A 22921-nucleotide genomic window follows, 5' to 3' on the forward strand; every position below is an offset into this window, starting at 1 on the left:
CTGATGCCAATGCTCAAGGAGAAGGAGATCTGTGTGGCCTTCACTGAAATATTGAAATCGGATGATTTTTTCAATACATGGAAAACATTTGTTCTTTTTTTAAAAAACTGTTGTAAAGCTGAGGTGATTATTCTCTTTGGAGACCCTCATACTAATGCGAATGTACAGTCAGCTCTGCATTTTCACATAACGTCAACAAAGTCACCGCTTCAGAAAGTTTGGATCCTAACTTCCCAATGGAAACATAATGTGGTGTCAGCTAAAGATGCATTGCCACTTATAAAGCCCTTCCATGGGGCTTTGCAGTTAAGGGACCACACAGGGGATATCTCAGAATTCAGCCATTTTCTCACATCTTTAGACCCTTTGAACCCAAAAGGGGACATCTTCCTCTCACAGTGGTGGGAAAGGGTTTTTGATTGCAAGATCCACAGACCAGGATTATTCATTCCAAAGAAGAAGAAGAAATGCACAGGAAAGGAGAATATACAAAATGTTCCCACTCACATCTTTGAAACAAGCATGACAGGTGAAAGTTACAATGTCTACAATGCCATTTTTGCTCTGGCACATGCATTACATGCGATGTTTGGATCCAGTGCCCAACAATCCATGATGAGACTTGGAAAGAGGATCTCAAATATCCATTCATGGCAGGTAATATCAGAACAGTTTAGAGAATTATATTAAAACAGTGGAATGATATGAAATAAGTACCATTGAGTCTAAAATTTGCTAAGCAAGGCAGGTAAGTGAGTTTTGACCCAATTCATGATGTTTTTTTGCCACAGTTGTTGAGCTGTGGTCATTAAATAAATTTGATGCCCCTCCCAATGTCCAATTCATCTTTGAACCAATCCGAAGGTACAAAGTTGTTGTGAGAATTTTTGGCTGAGAAGCTGATAACAGGCAATTCCCAGGTGCCACGATCTCGCTCCTCCGGTGGTGAGACAAAACAGATGACGAGAGGCACATTCTTCTCCCTTCCCAACTTCCCCAAAGGTTCATCAAGGTAGAGAAAGGACCAAAGGAAAATCCCATATAAGCATATCTCCAAACCTTCCCCCTCTCACCAGAATGCCAAGGTCCCCATAGAGATCAATGGGACCTGACACAGAATGAGAGAAGCCATGATGTCTCATTTGTGACTTTCTGGTTGATTACTTTGATTTCTGAATGTTTCTTTTCTTTCAGATTCTTCCCTATTTGAGGAATGTGCACTTCAACAACAGTGCTGGAGATGAAGTCTCCTTCTCAGAAAATGGACTCGGGTCTGCTCAATATGATCTTCTCAACTGGGTTTTCCTCCCCAATCAATCTTTTGTCCCTGGGAAAGTTGGGCAAGTAGATGCTGGGGCTCTCCCAGGCCAAGATTTCATCATTAACTCTGATGCAATTGTTTGGGCCACAAAGGTGAGATGGAAGGAAATGCTGTAAATTTAGGGAAAGATTCATTCTTTCCTGGGGAGGCAGAATATCCTTCTAACTGGAAACAGAACTATTTAATTACAAATCATGCGGACATTTGGTGAAAAATCTTTGTATGTAACACAATTGATATGTGGCCGGTCTACAAAGGTTTGGGATTGGAAGCGACTTCTTCTTGAAACGCAGGATGCAATTGGAGGACACAAAAACAAAATTTTCATGGACCATTCCTGTTCAGTTGGATCTTCATGAATCTTTTTTTAAACGAAGCTCAATGCTTTTTCCCCCTTTCTCTCAAGACTGAGCTCCCAGTTCCAATCTCCAGTATCTATTGTTCAGTCAGGAATGCTACTGGCCTGAATCCCTCAAGAGATGTTCCTGATTTCTTGTAGACAATGGTGACCCATTTATTTTGAACATGGAAAAAGATATGTGGAAATCAATAATGAAGTATGTTCATTGCTTAGACCATCTCAAGCATTTCTCTTTTGCCTTTTAGAAGGTGCCCTTTGCCATGTGTGGCATGAAGAGGTGCCATGCAGGAGAGAGGAGAAGAGTTCCAGAGGGCGAGCAGGTTTGCTGCTACCAATGTGACCCTTGTCCAGAAGGGACTATTTCTGATCAGACAGGTAGACCACCTGTCAAAATTAGGTCTTCCATGAACAAGCAAACCATTCAGCAGATATTAATATTTGTTCACATTAATTAATTCTTGGTAGGATTGACATGCTTCAAAGTATCCATAATTCTCATCTTAGTTTATGCAGTTTAGTTGATGGAACTAAGCTCAGCCTACAGGCCGACTTCCTTCTCCTAACCAACTTAATGCAGGGTAATTTCAGTAAATAACATATGGGAACCCTACTAGCTTTTCTTCCCCTACTTTCACATCTCATTGGAAGATGAGCTACCAATCTTTTCATAAAGGACAGAAATGTGAGGTTCTAGCTTTAAATTTTATTATTTAGGTGGTTCTTTTTTTCAGCACTACTAATCTCCCAGGAAATTGATAGATCTATAGGAAAAATAAGGGATTGATCTATTCCTAGTTTCTCTCACTCTGAAATGTACAGTAGGCATTAATGTGCCCAGTGGCTGGAGAGACCCTTTATTCAAGAGTAAACAGATCAAACAGCTGAGGCTGAACAGATTCTTGTCTCTAACCTACCCTCAATGTCATCATAAAGGGTTATTTCCTCTTTTTTTAAAAAAAATCATTTATATTTATTGAGAGTTTTGCATACAGTAAAAGTCAAAAAGAAAGAAAACATAGAAAAGAAAGAAAAAGGTGCAAGAAAAAAAGTTTTTTCCCCTCTGACCAAACAAATCGACTTTGCCATCTCAGCAAAAGTTCTGACATTTTCACAATCCATTCCTCCACTGTGACAATTTCATTATTCTCTCATTGTTGAGCATATAGTCTTGCTGCAGTTATCATATACCAGGGGTGTCAAACTCGATTTCTTTTTATTTAATTTTTATTTACTAATTTTTATTAGTTAGAAAGTACAAAGAAATATAGATACAACAATAAAACATACATAACACATAAACATGAATCAAATCTTTATGACTTCCTTTTTGAACTTGTTACATCGATAGACTATATTTATGTTCATATCCATGTATCCATATATTTATATATAAAATTATATATATATATATATATATATATATATATATATATATATATATATATATATATATATATAATTCTTATCTGATGTATCTTTTTTATTTCTGTTTCTAGTACATCCTCTTTTCTGATTTTCTTAATCTACGTATTTCATTTACTATATTCCTTAATTAGTACTCTCTTTTTATTTATGAGTTTGTTCTCTCTTTTGTGTCCCTATTCTTCTTTTCCTTTCCTTTTCTCCAACCAGTTATACCATTTCTACCATACTAAGTGATAAACTGCTTCTTCCTTTTCCTGTATTTCCTTTGTAACTTTGTCCATTTCTGCACATTCCATAATTTTGCTGATTATTTTATCTTCTGTTGGTTTATCTTCATGCTTCCAATTCTTGGCAAAAATTATCCATGCTGCTGTTAGTATGTGAATAATTAGATATTTTATTTCTTTTTCGTAATGTCCTGTAATTATTCCTAATAGGAAGGTTTCTGGACTCAGTTCTATTCTCTGGTGTATAATTTCCTCTATTTGTATCTTGATTGCCTGCCAAAACTGTTCTGCTTTCTGACAAGACCACCACATTTGGTAGTAGGTTCTTGTTTGCAATTTGCATTTCCAGCAAGTTTGGGAGGTATTCGGAAACATTCTTGCTAAACAAGCTGTGGGGAAGTGCCACCTATTGAACATTTTGTACATGTTCTCTTCCTCTTTTTGATCCACTATGTAATACATATAGTTCATTCCATCACTAAGTCTGGCGGTTGCCCACAGGAGAAAGGAGGCAGTCATGTCACCCTGATGTGAGGGATAACGCATATGGCAGATGCCCCTGAAATCCTTAAACAAAGACTCTTGATTTCAGATGCTGCCCACTGTGACCTCTGCCCAGAAGACCGATACCCCAATGAGTACAAGGACCACTGCATTGCCAAGAGGATCCACTTCCTTGCCTATCAAGACACCCTGGGATACACTTTATTATGTCTCACTCTTTTCCTCTCTATGATCACATTGGCAGTGCTGGTGATTTTCCTTAAACAACACGAAACACCGATTGTCAAGGCCAACAACCGAGATCTCACCTACATCCTCCTGGTCTCCCTAATGCTCTGCTTCCTCTGCTCCTTCCTCTTCATTGGTCGACTCAGAAAGCTCACCTGTCTCTTCCAACAAACTTCATTTGCCATCCTCTTTTCCCTTGCAGTTTCCTCTGTCTTGGCAAAAACTGTCACGGTGGTTCTGGCCTTCATGGCCACTAAACCTGGGAACAAGACAAGGAAACTCTTAGGAAAACCACTGACCAACTCCATTGTCTTAGGCTGTCCCCTGGTTCAAGCAGTTTTTTGTGCCACCTGGCTGGCAACCTCTCCTCCATTTCCTAACTTGGACTTCCACTCTTTGATAGGAGAGATCATCTTGGAATGTAATGAAGGCTCAGCTTCAATGTTTTATGCTGTCCTTGCCTATCTGGGTTTTTTGGCCCTTGTCAGTTTCACAGTGGCTTTTCTGGCTAGGAAATTGCCTGACAGCTTTAATGAAGCCAAATTCATCACTTTTAGCATGCTAGTCTTTTGCAGTGTTTGGATCACTTTCCTCCCCACCTATCTGAGCACCAAGGGAAAGTCCATGGTGGCTGTGGAGATCTTCTCCATTTTGGCCTCTGGAGCTGGTCTTTTGGTTTGTATCTTTTCCCCCAAATGCTACATTATCTTATTGAGACCCCATCTGAATTGTAGGGAAAATATAATGAAGCACAGAAATCTCTGATTTATATGGGATTTGGGAATTTTTTTTTTGGCTTGGGTGTATTTTGACAGTTGTCCCCAGAGAAGACTTGGTAATGAACATGGAAATCAACATTGAGATTAAATAAGTGGATAATAATTTCCACCTGTACAGTTTCTTCATTTATTTTTTATCAAATCAGTTTTAAAAAATGGGTTGGATTAACTATTTATGTTTTTAAACATGTTTCTTTTCATAGAGCTCTGAGGTTTTGTTTAGGTCACACTTCCGTGCTATCCAGGGTGCACCATGAGGAGGTGAACTGACATCACACCCTGCCACCATCCCTGATTAGCAACTATAGGTCCCAGTTTAAACAAGTTGGAAGAAAAGTTTCCAACTCCATCTGAGTACAGGCTCCCCACAGGACTGTGTCTTGAGTCCAGTACTCTTCACTATGATAACCCACGACTGCTGTGCCAAATCTGCTATGAATCATATTTTGAATTATGTGGATGACTCGGCAGTGGTGGGTCTTACCCAAGATAACAGTGAAGATGCTTATATGGAAGAGGTGAAAGCTCTGTTGGACTGGTGCAAGAAAAGTAACCTGGTTCTAAATGTTGATAAAACAAAGGAGGTCATTGTAGAATTTATAAAGAGCCTGCATGGTCATACTCCACTCAGTATCAATGATGCCACTGTAGAGGTGTTATCTGTGAGTGCCAATAACCAACAATCTGAACTGGTCTCTCCAGACATCATCCTTACTGAAGCGAACAAACCAGAGTCTGCATTTCTTGCATCAGATGAGAAGAGCACATCTTTCTCCTTCTGTCCTGGCCACTTTTTACAGCAGTGCCTCAGATAGAAAGTCCCTAAAGAGAGTGGTGAGGACAGTGGAGAAAATTATAGGAAGGTTGCTTCCCATTATTCAGCATGCTGCTTTAAGCGCTCTGTGCTTAGAGCTCAAAGCATTGTCAGACATCCCACACACCCACTCCAGGGTCTGTTTCTGTTGCTCCCACTGCTACCCACTGGGAAGGGGTTTCAAAGTATTTCTAGAAGGACTACTAGATTCTGTAACAGCTTTGTTCCTTAGGCTATCCATCTGGCAAACTTGCAAGATTAGTTTTTCATGCCATGTGCATGTATTCATCCCAACTAGATTGTGTTATTTCTCTGTCGTATAATATATGTGGGTATATGCATATTTATTTATGTGTGTATGTATATATATATATAACATATTCATTTCATCATGTAGTGTGTATTGGGATAGTAACCCTTTGAGAACTCTATGCAATGAAATTTCATTTTAATATATGCCGATTAGCCTACATTCAAAGAGACAATAACGATATTCTAAGTCATATCTGAACAAATTATGACACAATTGCTCAGTTTCATGTAATTCAAACACCCAACTTCACCTTGACTCTCAAGTCAAATTGCTCTGTGAATCAGCAACAAGAGATATAAACATGTTTTTCCCCTTCTAGTGCCAAGAACACTATTTGTTAATGTATCCCCTGTAGATTTCTACCCTCACAAATCTTTCAAGTTAAAACCTGTTATAAAAAAATATGCCCCTAGTTCTCCCAGTGGAGACAGGACATGTCTGTCACCTACTGTTGTCTTGCAAATAGCAAACTTCTGGGTTTGCTGAGACTCAGCTGGCCATTGCTATTTCTTTGGCCACAGCCAGAACCCAGATAAGAGGAAACATGGTTGATATAAATTTTCCCTGAGGCCATCCAGGTAGAATGGGTGGTGTCTACTGTGCTAAAGCTTTGGTGAGATTTCAAGTGCTACCTGCAAGTTGGCTTATCCAAAAACCTTGACTTATGATCTAGGAGGGAAGGTGAGAAGAATGACTGGGCTGCCTCTCCTCCTGCTGCTGCTGCTCTTCTGGTTCCTGCCTCCAACTGCTGCTAAGAAGATGCAAAGTGTATGTGTGTTGAGGAATTATTTCCAGTCACAGGAAAGCTACTATAGGCCTGGTGATCTCATTATTGGTGGAAATGTGCACCTGAAATTAATTGGTCGTTCTGTCATTACAGACTTCCAAAAAGACCCATTCTTGCTTTTTACAAACCTGCGAATTGTGTAAGTCTCACCTGGAGGGATATGATGTAGATAATTATTTCTTTGTTTTAAATTCAGGGACTCTTTTGAAAAATGCCTGTTCTGGCATCTAGTGCAAATCTTTATTCTTTCCTCCATAAAGAGCCTAATTCTTAAAATAGGTAAAATTCTCTATAGAGAAGATTTCATCAGTAAAGAATAAAAGTGAGGCAGGACAAGAGCTTTGAAATTCTGCTGACCTAGTGAAGAAGTTGAGTTATAATATTAATTCGGAGAGAAGGTCCTGGATAAGCTTAAAGAGAAGCTCAACTCTTTTCAAGTGTCCAGGAATTACATAAAAAGTGCTCAGTTTTTGAATCAGCAGGGCTGACAATCTTTAACAAATACAGTAGTGGCCAAAACTGTAGAAACCTTTTGAGAAAAGTGTATTTTTTAGGTCTGATGGCTAATGACACCACTTTTTTTTTTTTTTTGGAGTTTCAGGGAAACAATATTCCATTGCTGGAATGTCCTGGGAATAGCCTAAACCTTCACCCAATGGAAAATCTATGGAGCTGACTAAAGAAACTTGTTAGTCAAAAGTGACCCAAAAATTAAACAAAGTTACTAGAAGCAACCATTCAATCTTGCTTTCATATTAGAACAGCTGCAGAACTAAAAGACTTGGCTTACTCCATGGGAAGATGTTGTAAGACCTTAATTCAGTGGTGGGTGGCCCCCGGTTCAGACCAGTTCACAAGAATCGGTAGTAAAACCACGGGAGGCCCCGGCAACTGCCCTGTATGTTGTCATCAATGGTCTGTGCATACGTGCAATCCTGTTACGAACTGGTGGCAAATGTAAGTAGAACCCACCCCTGCCTTAATCCATGCTAAAGGTTACCCAACTAAGGATTAACTGACATGGTGATAATTTTTTTTTTAATTGAAAAAGTTTTACAAATACAAATTTTTCCTCCTTCCCCCCCCCTTTCCCTCCCTAGCTCTCCCTTACCCTCTCCTGCCCCCATGGCTTCCCCAGGATGAAATCCAAATCCAAATCCTATTATATAATACTTTCCTGCCCATCTACTCTACCCCCTGTGTGGTATACATTTCTTCCTGACATTCTAGTATACTATCCCCTGTAAACCATACATTTCTACACAACATTCAACTAAAGATTATCTGGTACTTCCTAGTTTAGTATTTATTCTGCACATAATCTATCCATGTCCTCCACTCCCTTACATATATCTCTTGTGTCCTTTCTTTTATATATGCTGATAACTTCACCATTTCTGCGAAACTGGCCACCTTCAGAGTCCATTCTTCAATAATAAACATAACATCCCTTTTCCAGTATTGAACAATCAGTAACCTAGCTGCAGTCACCATGTACAATATCAATTTTGTTTCACCCACTTTCCCGCAGGTCCACCATATATAATAATTTATAAAATGCATATTAAAAGACTTTATAATGTTTTGTTAGAAAGGGATTCAGAAACTGAATTAGTTAAAGACTGTATGATTAAGTGGGCACAAAATTTTGAAGAACCAGTGATGTTGGAAACATGGGAAAAAATTTGGGTTCAGAATGTTAAATTTACACAGTTGCAGAATTTGAGGGAAAATTTTTACAAAATGTTTTATAGATGGCATTTAGACCCTAAGAAATTGTCGTGTATGTACCCTAATGTTCAGCCAAAATGTTGGAGGTGTGATTGTACAGGTGCTACATATTATCATGTTTGGTGGACCTGTAAGAAAGTTAAGGCTTTTTGGATAAAAATTTGGTGGGTCATGCAGAATGTTTTGAAGAAAAAAATTCAATTTTCTCCACAATTGTTTCTATTGGGTATAGCTAAGGGTTTTACAGTGGATGAAACAAAGTTGATTTTGTATATGATTACAGCAGCGAGATTGTTGATAGGTAAATATTGGAAAAATGAAGCTTTGCCCACTGTTCAAGAATGGATTTTGAAGATGGCCAGTTTCGCTGAGATGGCGAAGATTTCAGCATATTTAAAAGACCGCTCACAAGAGACTTATGAATGTGAATGGAAAAAGTGGATAGATTATGTGCAGAACAAATATCAAATTAGGAAGTATCAAATAGCTTTTCATTGATAGTATTATATTATATTAAGATAGAAATATTGGAACTATGTGAAGATGAAAAATGATATGGGGGTTGGGGGGGGTTCAAGGTTTTTTATGTAAAGGGGATAATGATGGGGTACATTCTATGGAAGTCTGGGGGGGAGGGGAGGGTTAGGGGGGTTAGGGAGGGTGGGTTGGTGAGTTTGGGGTGGGTTAGGGGGGCGAAAATGGGGTGAAAATGTAATTGTAAAACTTTTACAATAAAAAAAAATAATTTATAAAATCTAAACAATCACATCAAGTCCTTCTTCCAACAGTGTATTTAGTGTCTTTAGTTGCCATCTGCCCCCATCATTGAAGAGTACTTTTATATATAACCCCCCCCCCGAGTGACTTTATATTTATATTCCATATGATATCTTCTGTAAAGTCTTTCATCTAGATTATTAATTCCATCGACCATTTTAGGGTAACAACCAGATCAACTGCAAATTTATTTATTTATTTATTTATTTATTTTTGAATTTGTATACCGCCCTTCTCCCTGAGGACTCAGGGCGGTGAACAGCCAGATAAAAACACCAGATACAAATATTAAAACACATTTAAAAATATATATAGATTTGGCCCCGTTAATTAAAAACGATCAGCAAAACAGAACAATTAATAAAACCCTTAAAAAGAAATTAAGCCAGCCCTTAAATGCCCTTGTTCTGTAGTTCTCTTGCCTCATGACTATTCCCTTCAACATACACATAATCCATCTTTCTTAAAATCTATAATAGAAAGTTCCAATTCACTCAATTACAGGCCTTCTCCACATCCTAGAACACCAGCACTGCAGGGATCTGTTTATTCTTCTCAAGATAGTCCAATAAATCCATAATTTGCCTCACATTATCTTTCATATATCTGCCTTCTATAAATCCTGCTTAAACATGAATCAGTTCTTGGATAACTGGCATTGATCTGTTGGGTAATAACTTTACAAAAATTTTATAATCCATATTCAAAAAAGATATTGGTCTAAAATTTTCTAGTTTTGTGAAACCTGCTTCTTTTCTTGCCATGTGCTGGTTTAAACCTCTGCTGTTGTTGTTTTTCTGGAATTTGTTTGTATGCTGTTCGAGTTATATGCTGATCTTTAACTTTGTAGGACATCAGATCAAGATCCAAAGCCACTTCTCTTGTATTTTTAGGTGGTCCACCTATAACCTTTAAAGGATGATCCGAGAACGGGTCATCCAAAAAGCCCCCTGTGGTTCCTTGTATTTCCATTGGCTCCAACTCCATCTGATTCCACTGGACTTCAATCTCTTGTTCAATTTGCTTTTCTTTATCTCCCTCCTGTATTCCTGACACTGAAAATATACATGGAGATGTTGGGCCAATTTTAAAAACATTGCAATAAAATTCTTCCACTTTTTCAACAGTATTTAATCAATATCTTTCTCCTTGATACATCAATCTTATGCCAACTGGAGCATCCCATCTATAAGGAATTTGTTGTTTCTTTAGTTCAGTCACCAAAAATCCAAAATCTTTTCTGTCTTTTAGCATCTTAGGCGGCAACTCTTTATAAATCCCAATCTGCCTTCCATCCACTTGTAGGGTAGAAACAAAAAACTTTTGCAAGATGTCATTTCTTATTCTTTTATCTGTAAAGTATATCACTACATCTCTGGGCAATTGCCTTTGCCTTGCCACCCAAGAATTCACTCTGTAAATCTTGTCAATTTTGGACAAAACCACTTCAGGGCTAACCTTTAACATCACAGCCAAAGCATCAGCACAAATCCTTCTCAAATCTCTGTTGTTTTCCTTTATCCCCCTCAATCTTACAGCAAATTCCATAAATTTGAATTGCATCATTGTCACTTCATATTCAATCCTTTGCATTTTATTATCCACATTATAGATCTTATAATCAGCTTCCTTCATTTTAGACTCTACTTCTAAACTGATTTCTTCCATTTTTTTTGTCAATCTGGACAATTACTTCTGAGAAGCCAGTCAGGACTGTCAATATATCTCACTTCATCTTATCATACTTTTCTTGAACCACCTCCTTAATTTCCTGTTGAAATTTCTCAAACTTCTGGTCCATAACCACATCTTGTCTCATCAGAGCCGCAATAATAAATTCCTTCAAGTCTTTAAAATCAATCTCCTGTCTCTGGCTCTGAGTCTGCAAGCTTAAAAACTGCTCTTGTGACTTATGAATAGGGGAAACCCCCCCCCCCATACAGCTTTGTTATCTGGCTTTGAAGCCATTCTGCCACGCAGACAAACTCTTTTTAAGAAGGAAGTCTTCTCTCCCTTCTCACCAGCACAAAATCCTCTCAGAGTTAAACAAGTCTCTAAGGGAGATAGAACATAAAGACATTTAGGGGAAAAAAAACAACTTTTCCCTTCTCTTCTAACCAGCGCTGTTATTTTAGATATTTTGTAGCATACTGAGACAATCAGACAAGTCCACTTTCACTTTCAGCTTTTTTTTCTTTTCAAGCAGCTAAAGCCGGATGCCAAACATGGTGATAATTTTTGTGTATCTCGGTTTTTTTACAAGTTTCCCTTTTCTTCTTTATACATTAACTGCAATTTTAATAACAAATCCTTCATAAAAGTTATTGCCTTACATTCTTGATTAAATTGTCTTCCCATTGATATATAATTTTACGGTACTACTCCAAAAAAAGTGGACTTATTAGCTAGTTTTAGAAAATATACTTTCCCCAAAAGGTTTCCACAATTTTGGCCACTACTGTAGATGCTGGGACTCCCACTGAAGAAGATGCTCCAAGAGAGAACCAAATTAATTAGGGTGCCAATAAAAGAACGGGGAAGGATTACAACCACTGCAGCAAAGTGAAGAGGGAAAGTTCTTTAGAAGGTATAAAATGTTCTGTGATGTGAAAAGAGACACTTTTCTCCTTTCTCACAAAGTCATACAAGTTTCATCAAGAAATGTCTACGGGCTCAAACCAATGAAACTTGGGACTTCTGACTCCAACCAACACCAAAAAAAAAAAAAAAAAAAAAAGGCAAGGCAAATACAACAGCATGATCTTTTCTGAAAATTTCCCCCATGATTTTTCTCACAATAGACTCATAGCCAAGAGCTACCAGCAGTTCCTGGCTGTGGTATTTGCAGTCAGAGAGGTCAACAAGGATCTGGTTCTCCTCCCCAATATCACACTGGGGTTCCACATTTCTGACAATCAAAAGTTTGAAAGAAATATTTCAATAATCGGCCTTTCCCTGCTCTCCACACGAGGCCGAATGATTCCAGGTTATAAATGTGACAGGCAGGACACTCTGCTCTCTGTCATTGGCGGCTTCATACCCAAATCTTCAAGACAGATGGCCTCCATCTTCAGAATCTACAAGGTCCCACAGGTAAGGGGCATCCAATGTTGGATATGGACTCAGACAAACAAGGGAAAAACAGAGAGAAAACAAAGATGCTTACTGGGGCACATCACAAATATGTGACTTAGAGAATCCACATGACAGTTGGATTTATTTTTATGTTCATGTGTCAAGATAATTTTTTATACAACATGACAAACATTTAAATATGATCCAGCAGTGTGCTGCAACTGCCAAAAAGCCAACACTGTTCTGTAGGAAATTAGCACCCACCCCTCTCCTAGAAGAATGAAATACTTTGGAAAATATTAAAAAAAGGCAGAATATTATATTTCCCTGGATGAGAAATGGAGAAATATGTTTTAAACACAAAGCAGCTTCCTGCCTCCTGCCCCACCTTTGTCAATGGGCATATGAAGAACAGTTGCAGGAACTGAGTATGTCTAGTTTGATGAAAAGAAGGACTAGGGTTGACATGAAAGCAGTCTTCCAATATCTCAGGTAGTGCCAAAAAGAAGAGGGAGCCAAGCTAATCTCCAAAGCCCCTGAGAACAGGACAAGAAGCAATGGGTGGAAACTAATCAAGGAGAGAAGCAACTTAGAACTAAGGAGAAATTTCCTGTCAGTTAGAACAATTAATCAGTGGAACAACTTCCCTCCAGAAGTTGTAAATGCTCCAACACTGGAAGCTTTTAAGAAGAGATTGGATAACCATTTCTCTGAAATGATATAGGGTTTTCTGCCTAAGCAGAGGGTTGGACTAGAAGTCCTTCAAGGTCTCTTCAAACTCTGTTATTCTATGATAGAATCAGATAATGAGAAGTTTCCTAAACACTGACTGTGCCAACAAGATTTTTTTATGTAGAAGTCACTTCCTAATTAACTAATACTTTAGCCACTCTTTCAGTGCAATCTATTCCCTGTATCAGGTGAAGGGTTTGTATCTTTGTCTTCTGATCTGCCCCAACCAGGCAAAATATGTAACTTTTTATTCTTCCTAAGAAGGAAGATGCTTAAGCTTGCCAGTCAGAGTGAATTAGGCTGACTAATGGAGTCATCAATCATAAAATGGTGACCCTTAAAACTTATCATAAAACTTAGTTTGTCTTTAAAAGAAGAATCTCACTTTCTCCAGCTCGGTATTGGCTTTGAGTTCTCTGAGGGAGAGAGAAGAGTTTATCCTTCCTTCTTCAGGATTAATTCCAAGGAATTTCCTCAGTATGTGGGTTTAGTCCAGCTGCTTCTGTATTTCCAGTGGAACTGGGTAGGGCTGGTGGCCAACAAAGCTGACAGTGGAGAACATTTCCTCTCATCTCTGATGCCAATGCTCAAGGAGAAGGAGATCTGTGTGGCCTTCACTGAAATATTGAAATCGGATGATTTTTTCAATACATGGAATACATTTGTTCTTTTTTTAAAAAACTGTTGTAAAGCTGAAGTGATTATTCTCTTTGGAGACCCTCATACTAATGCAAATATACAGTCAGCTCTGCATTTTCACATAACGTCAACAAAGTCAATGCTTCAGAAAGTTTGGATCCTAACTTCCCAATGGAAACATAATGTGGGGGCAGTTAAAGATGCATTTCCACTTATAAAGCCCTTTCATGGGGCTTTGCAGTTAAGGGACCACACAGGGGATATCTCAGAATTCAGCCATTTTCTCACATCTTTAGACCCTTTGAACCCAAAAGGGGACATCTTTCTCCCACAGTGGTGGGAAAAGGTCTTTGGCTGTGAGATACAGAGACCAGGAAGTTTCATTCCAGAGATGATGAAGAAATGTACAGGAAAGGAGAATGTACAAAATGTTCCCACTCACATTTTTGAAACAAGCATGACAGGTGAAAGTTACAATATTTACAATGCCATTTTTGCTCTGGCACACGCATTACATGCGATGTTTGGATCCAGTGCCCAACCATCCATGATGAGACTTGGAAAGAGGATCTCAAATGTCCATTCATGGCAGGTAATCTCAGAACAGCTTAGAGAATTGTATTAAAACAGTATAATGATATAAAATAAGTACCATTGAATCTAAAATTTGCTAAGCAAGGCAGGTAAATGAGTTTTGACCCAATTCACGATGTTTTTTGCCACAGTTGTTGAGTTGTAGTCATTAAATTAATTCAATGCCCCTCCCATTGATGCCTCCCAATGTCCAGTTCATCTTTGAGCCAATCCCAAGGTGCCAAGTTGTTGTGAGAACTTTGGGCTGAGAATGTGATAACAGGCAGTTCCTTGGTGCCACAATCTCGCTACTCCGGTGGTGAGACAAAACAGATGACGAGAGGCACATTCTTCCCCCTTCCCAACTTCCCCAAAGGTTCATCAAGTTAGAGAAAGGACCAAAGGAAAATCCCATATAAGCCTAGCCCCAAACCTTCCCCGTCCCACCAGAATGCCAAGGTCCCCACAGAGATCAATGGGACCTGATACAGAATGAGAGAAGCCATGATGTCTCATTTGTGACTTTCTGGTTGATTACTTTAATCTCTCAATGTTTCTTTTCTTTCAGATCCTTGCCTATTTGAGGAATGTGCACTTCAACAACAGTGCTGGAGATGAAGTCTCCTTCTCAGAAAATGGACTCGGGTCTGCTCAATATGATCTTCTCAACTGGGTTTTCCTCCCCAATCAATCTTTTGTCCCTGTGAAAGTTGGGCAAGTAGATGCTGGGGCTCTCCCAGGCCAAGATTTCATCATTAACTCTGACGCAATCGTCTGGGTCACAAAGGTGAAATGGAAGGAAATGCTGTAAATTTAGAAAAAGATTCATTCTTTCCTGGGGATGCAGAATATCCTTCTAAGTGGAAACAGTACTATTGAATTACAAACCATGCGGACATTTGGTGAAAAACTTTTGCATGTAACATAATTGAGATAGATATGTGGCAGGTCTACAAAGGTTTGGGATTGGAAAGGACTTCTTGAAACCTAGGAGGCAATTGGAGGAGACAAGAAAAATTTCCATGGACCATTCCTGTTCAGTTGGAGCTTCATGAATCTTTTTTTAAAAAAACAAAGCTCAATGCTCAAGACTGAGCTCCCAGTTCCAATCTCCAGTATCTATTGTTGAGTCATGAATGCTACTGACCTGAATCCCTCAGGAGATGTTTCTGGTTTCTTGTAGAACATGGTGAATCATTTGTTTTGAAGACCTTCTGAACATGGAAAAAGAAATGTGGAAATCAATATGAAGCATGTTCACTGCTTAGACCATCTCAAGCATTTCTTTTTTCTCTTTTAGAAGGTGCCCTTTGCCAGGTGTGGCAAGAAGAGGTGCCATGCAGGAGAGAGGAGAAGAGTTCCAGAGGGCGAGCAGGTTTGCTGCTACCAATGTGACCCTTGTCCAGAAGGGACCATTTCTGATCAGACAGGTAGACCACCTGTCAAAATTAGGTCTTCCATGAACAAGCAAACCATTCAGCAGATATTAATATTTGTTCACTTTAATTAATTCTTGGCAGGATTGACATGCTTCAAAGTATCCATAATTCTCATCTTAGTTTATCATTTTAGCTGATGGAACTAAGCTCAGCCTACAGGACGACTTCCTTCTCCTAACCAACTTAATGCAGGGTAATTTCAATTAACAACATATGGGAACCCTACTAGCCATTCTTCCCCTACTTTCATATCCCTTTGGAAGAATAGCTACCAATCTTTTCATAAAGAGCAGGAATGTGAGGTTCAAGCTTTAATTTTTATTATTTAGGTGGTTCTTTCTTCAGCACTACTAATCTCCCAGGAAATTGATAGATCTATAGGAAAAATAAGAGATTGATCTATTCCTAGTTTCTCTCACTCTGAAGTGTACAGTAGGCATTAATGTGCCCAATGATTGGAGAGACCTTTTATTCCAGAGTAAACAGATCAAACAGCTGAGGCTGAACAGATTCTTATCTCTAACCTACCCTCAATGTCATCATGAAGGGTTATTTCCTCTTTTTTTAAAAAAAAAAGAAAATTCATTTATATTTATTGAGAGTTTTGCATACAGTAAAAGTCAAATACAAAGAAAACATAGAAAAGGAAGAAAAAGGTGCAAGAAAAAAAGTTTTTCCCCCTCTGATCAAACAAATCGACTTTGCCATCTCAGCAAAAGTTCTGACATTTTCATAATTCCTCCACTGTGACAATTTCATTATTATTTCATTGTTGAGCATATAGTCTTGCTGCAGTTACCACATACCAGGGGTGTCAAACTCAATTTCTTTTTTTTAACTTTAATTTTTTCATTTTTATTCCTCAGAAAGTACAAACAAACATACATACAACAATAAAACATACGTAACAAATAAACACGAATCAAGTCTTTACGACTTCCTTTTCGAACTTGTTGAATCGATAGATGATATTTGTGTTCATATCCATGTATCCATATATTTATATATAAAATTATATATATATATATATATATATATATATAATTCTTCTCTGATGTATCTTTTATATTTCTGTTTCTAGTACATCCTCTTTTCTGATTTTCTTAATCTACGTATTTCATTTACTATATTCCTTAATTAGTCCTCTGTTTTTATTTATGAGTTTGTTCTTTCTTTTGTGTCCCTATTCTTCTTTTCCTTTCCTTTTTTTCAACCAGTTATACCATTTCTGCCATACTAAATGATAATCTACTTCTTCCTTTTCCTTTATTTCCTTTGTAAATTTGTCCATTTCTGCACATTCCATCATTTTGCTGATTATTTTATCTTCTGTTGGTTTATCTTCATGCCTCCAATTCTGGGCAAAAATTATCCATGCTGCTGTTAGTATGTGAATAATTAGATATTTTATTTCTTTTTCGTAATGTCCTGTAATTATTCCTAATAGCAAGGTTTCTGGTCTCAGTTCTATTCTCTGGTGTATAATTTCCTCTATTTGTATTTTGATTGCCTGCCAAAACTGTTTTGCTTTCTGACAAGACCACCACATGTGGTAGTAGGTTCTTTTTTGCAATTTGCATTTCCAGCAAGTTTGGGAGGTATTCGGAAACATTCTTGCTAAACAAGCTGGGGGAAGTGCCACCTATAGAACATTTTGTACATGTTCTCTTCCTCTTTTTGATCCACTATGTAATACACATAGTTCATTCCATCACTAAGTCTGCCGGTTGCCCAGAGGAGAAAGGAGGCAGTCATGTCACCCTGATGGCAGGGATAACATATATGGCAGATGCCCCTGAAATCCTTAAACAAAGACTCTTGATTTCAGATGCTGCCCACTGTGACCTCTGCCCAGAAGACCGATACCCCAATCAGCACAAGGACCACTGCATTGCCAAGAGGATCCACTTCCTTGCCTATCAAGACACCCTGGGATACACTTTATTATGTCTCGCTCTTTTCCTCTCTATGATCACATTGGCAGTGCTGGTGATTTTCCTTAAACATCACGAAACACCGATTGTCAAGGCCAACAACCGAGATCTCACCTACATCCTCCTGGTCTCCCTAATGCTCTGCTTCTTCTGCTCCTTCCTCTTCATTGGTCAACCCAGAAAGCTCACCTGTCTCTTCCAACAAACTTCATTTGCCATCCTCTTTTCCCTTGCAGTTTCCTCTGTCTTGGCAAAAACTGTCACGGTGGTTCTGGCCTTCATGGCCACTAATCCTGGGAACAAGACAAGGAAATTCTTAGGAAAACCACTGACCAACTCCATTGTCTTAGGCTGTCCCCTGATCCAAGCAGGTTTTTGTGCCACCTGGCTGGCAACCTCTCCTCCATTTCCTAACTTGGACTTCCACTCTTTGATAGGAGAGATCATCTTGGAATGTAATGAAGGCTCAGCTTCAATGTTTTATGCTGTCCTTGCCTATCTGGGTTTTTTGGCCCTTGTCAGTTTCACAGTGGCTTTTCTGGCTAGGAAATTGCCTGACAGCTTTAATGAAGCCAAATTCATCACTTTTAGCATGCTAGTCTTTTGCAGTGTTTGGATCACTTTCCTCCCCACCTATCTGAGCACCAAGGGAAAGTCCATGGTGGCTGTGGAGATCTTCTCCATTTTGGCCTCTGGAGCTGGTCTTTTGGTTTGTATCTTTTCCCCCAAATGCTACATTATCTTATTGAGACCCCATCTTAATTGTAAAGAAAGTATAATGAAGCACAGAAATCTCTGATTTGTATGGTATTTGGGAATTTTTATTTTGAGAGCATTTTAGCAAATTTTTGGTTTAGTGGCAGCAGTGCCTCAGATAGAAAGTTCCTACAGAGAGTGGTAAGGACAGCCGAGAAGATTATAGGAAGCTCTCTTCCTATTTTTCAGGATATTGCTTATAAGCACTACATACTAAGTGCTCAAAGCATTGTAAGAGACCCCACACATCCACTCCAAGGTCTGTCTCTTTTGCTCCCCTCTGGGAAGAGGTTTTGAAGTATTTAAGTCAGAAATACCAGATTCTGGTAAACTCGCAAGATTCATTTTTCTTGCCATGTACATGTATACATCCAAACTAGACGGTGTAATTTCTCTGTGTCATATAATATATGTGAGTATATGCAGAATTTTGTATTTATTTATTTATTTCATCATGTTTATGTAGTGTATATTGGAGGTGGTGACTCTTTGAGAGCTGTATGCAAAAAAAAATCATTTTAATGTATGGCGATTAGTGTACATTCAAAGTGACAATAAAGTTATTCTAACTCTAAGTCATATCAAGTTATGACACCAGAGCTCATTTTCATGTAACTCAAACACCCAGCTTCAAATTGACTCTCAAGACGATTTGCTCTGTGAATTAGCAACTAGAGATATAAACATGTTTTTTCCCCTTCTAGTGCCAGGACAATACGTCAGAACAGTAACTGTTAATGTATCCCCTGTAGATTTCTATCTTCACAAATCTTTCATGATAAAACCTGTTATAAAAAAATATGCCCCTAGTTCTCCCAGTGGAGGCAGGACATGTCTGTCACCTACTGTTGTCTTCCAAATAGCAAACTTCTGGGTTTGCTGAGATTCAGCTGGTCATAGTTTTCTCTTTGGCCTCAGCTTGAACCCAGATAAGAGGAAACATGGTTGATATAAATTTTCCCTGAGGCCATCCAGGTAGCATGAGTGGTGTCTATTGTGCTAAAGCTTTGGTGAGATTTCAAGTGCTACCTGCAAGTTGGCTTCTCCAAAAACCTTGACTGATGATCTAGGAGGGAAGGTGACAAGAATGACTGGGCTGCCTCTCCTGCTGCTGCTGCTGCTCTTCTGGCTCCTGCCTCCAACTGCTGCTAAGAAGATGCAAAGTGTGTGTGTGTTGAGGAATTATTTCCAGTCACAGGAAAGCTACTATAGGCCTGGTGATCTCATTATTGGTGGGAATGTGCACCTGGGAATCATTGGTCTTTACATCATTACAGACTTCCAAAGAGACCCATTCTTGCTTTTTACAGAGCTACGAACTGTGTAAGTCTCACCTGGAAGGGTATGATGTAGATAATTATTTGCTTTGTTTTAAATTCAGGGGCTCTTTTGAAAAATGCCTGTTCTGGCATCTAGTTCAAATCTTTGTTCTTTCCTCCGTAAAGAGACTAACTCTTAAAATAGGTGAAATTCTCTATAGAGAAGATTTCATCAGTAAAGAATAAAAGTGAGGTAGGACAAGAGCTTAGAAATTGTGCTGGCCTAGTGAAGAAGTTGAGTTCTAATATTAATTGGGAGAGAAGGTCATGGTGCGAAGCTTAAAGAGAAGCTCAACTCTTTTCCAGTGACCAGGAGTTGCATAAAAACTGCTCAGTTTTTGAATCATCAGGGCTGACAATCTTTAACAAATACAGTAGTGGCCAAAACTGTAGAAACCTTTTGAGAAAAGTGTATTTTTTAGGTTTGATGGTTAATGACGCTACTTTTTTTTTTTTTTTTGGAGTTTCAGGGTAACAATATTCGATTGCTGAAATGTCCTGGGAATAGCCCAAACCTTAACTCAATGGAAAATCTATGGACCTGACTAAAGAATCTTGTTAGTCAAAAGTGACCCAGCAATAAAACGAAGTTACTAGAAGCAACCATTCAATCTTGGTTTCACATTATAACAGCTGCAGAACTAAAAGACTTGGCTTACTCCATGGGAAGATGTTGTAAAGCCTTAATTCAGTGGTGGGTTGCCCCGGTTCAGACCGGTTCACAAGAACCAGCAGTAAAACCGGTGGGAGGCCCTGGGAACTGCCCTGTATGTCGTCATCAGTGATCTGTGCATGCGTGCAATCCTGTTGTGAACTGGTGGCAAAGGTAAGTAGAACCCACCCCTGCCTTAATCCATTCTAAAGGTTACCTAACTAAGGATTAACTGACATGGTGATAATTTTTTGTATATCTCGTTTTTTCTACAAGTTTCCCTTTTCTTCTTTATCCATTAACTGCTATTCTAATAACAAATCCTTCATAAAAGTTATTGCCTTACATTCTTGATTAAATTAACTTCCCACTGATATATAAGTTTACGGTACTACTCCAAAAAAAGTGGACTTATTAGCTAATTTTAGAAAATACACTTTCCCCAAAAGGTTTCCACAATTTTGGCCACTACTGTAGATGCTTGGACTCCCACTGAAGAAGCCGCTCCAAGAGAGAAAAGAATTAATTAGGGTGCCAGTAAAAGAATGGGGAAGGATTACAATCACTGCAGCAAAGTGAAGAGGGAAAGTTGTTCTGTGATGTGAAAAGAGACACTTTTCTCCTTTCTCACAAAGTCATACAAGTTTCATCAAGAAATGTCTACGGGCTCAAACCAATGAAACTTGGGACTTTTGACTCCAACCAACACCAAAAAAAAAAAGGGGGGGGCGGGCAAGGCAAGGCAAATACAACAGCATGACCTTTTCTGAAAATTTCCCCCATGATTTTTCTCACAATAGACTCATAGCCAAGAGCTACCAGCAGTTCCTGGCCATGGTATTTGCAGTCGGAGAGGTCAACAAGGATCTGGTTCTCCTCCCCAATATCACACTGGGGTTCCACATTTCTGACAATCAAAAGATTGAGAGAAGTATTTCAATAATCGGCCTCTCCCTGCTCTCCACACGAGGCCGAATGATTCCAATTTATAAATGTGACAGGCAGGACCCTCTGCTCTCTGTCATTGGAGGCTTAATCCCCAAATCTTCAAGGCAGATGGCCTCCATCTTCAGCATCTTCAAGGTCCCACAGGTAAGGGGCATCCAATGTTGGATACGGACACGGACAAACAAAAGAAGAAGAAACACAGAGAAACCAAAGATGCTTACTGGGACACATCACAAATATGTGACTTAGAGAATCCACATGACAGTTGGATTTATTTTTATGTTCATGTGTCAAGATAATTTTTTATATAACATGACAAACATTTAAATATGATCCAGCAGTGTGCTGCAACTGCAAAAAAGCTAACACAGTTCAATAGGAAGTTAGCACCCACCCCTCTCCTAGAAGAATGAAATATTTTAGAAAATATTAAAAAAAGGCAGCATATTGTATTTTCCTGGATGAGAAATGGAGAAACATGTTTTAAACACAAAGCAGCTTCCTGCCTCCCACCCCACCTTTGTCAATGGGCATATGAAGAACAGTTGCAGGAACTGGGTATGTCTAGTTTGATGAAAAGAAGGACTAGGGGTGACATGAAAACAATCTTCCAATATCTCAGGTAGTGCCAAAAAGAAGAGGGAGCCAAAGCCTCTGAGGACAGGACAAGAAGCAATGAGTGGAAACTAATCAAGGAGAGAAGCAACTTAGAACTAAGGAGAAATTTTCTGAACAATTAATCAGTGGAACAACTTGCCTCCAGAAGTTGTAAATGCTCCAACACTGGAAGTTTTTAAGAAGAGATTTGAGAACCATTTGTCTGAAATGATATAGAGTTTTCTGCCTAAGCAGAGGGTTGGACTAGAAGTCCTTCAAGGTCTCTTCAAACTCTGTTATTCTATGATAGAATCAGATAAGGAGATGTTTCCTAAACACTGACTGTGCCAAGAGGATTTTTTTATGTAGAAGTTACTTGCTAATTAACTAATACTTTAGCCCCCCTTTCAGTGCAATGTATTCCCTGTATCAGGTGAAGGGTTTGTATCTTTGTCTTCTGATCTGCCCCAACCAGGCAAAATGTGTAACTTTTCATTCTTTTTTTTTTTGAAACTTTATTGAGGTTTTTTACAAACAAAACAAAAAAAAAATAAATAAAAAAAAAGAGGAACAAAACATTCAGACAAAGACATAAAAACATATAAGTATAATATCATTTTCAATTACTATCAGATGTACAGTGTTTTAACTATTTACATAAATAATACTTGGTGATATTTGAGCTCACTTTTAATCAGTATTTAGCACACCTTTAGGTCTTTCTTTCATTTTATCATGCAACCACTTATACCACCTTTCCCACACCAAATAATAAACTATCTTCTCATCATTTAATTCATAGGTTAATTTAGTCATCTCAGCGCACTCGGGTATTTTCTTAATTGTAAGCTCTTCTGGTGGTTGAGTTTTCTCTTTCCAGTACTGTGCATATGCCAATCTGGCGGCTGTAATTATATGGATCATTAAATGTATCTTTTCCTTTCTATATGGCTTCTTTATTATTCCCAGGAGGAAAATCTCTGGTGTTGA

At 38.6% G+C, this 22921-nt stretch overlaps 1 protein-coding gene across 1 annotated transcript in view; it reads left to right on the forward strand.

Moving 5' to 3' along the window:
* Window positions 1-22921, forward strand: part of LOC148116281 (vomeronasal type-2 receptor 26-like) — a 106428-nt gene that overhangs the window by 20650 nt on the left and 62857 nt on the right. The window contains exons 9-10 of the mRNA XM_087883581.1: window positions 362-529; window positions 5236-5507. Coding sequence (XP_087739707.1) covers window positions 362-529; window positions 5236-5507 — 440 coding nt within the window. The remainder of the gene's footprint in view (window positions 1-361; window positions 530-5235; window positions 5508-22921) is intronic.

The sequence above is a fragment of the Pantherophis guttatus genome, chromosome 1 (assembly GCF_059756535.1).
Source record: "Pantherophis guttatus breed Tessera chromosome 1, ASM5975653v1, whole genome shotgun sequence".
NCBI lineage: Eukaryota > Metazoa > Chordata > Lepidosauria > Squamata > Colubridae > Pantherophis > Pantherophis guttatus.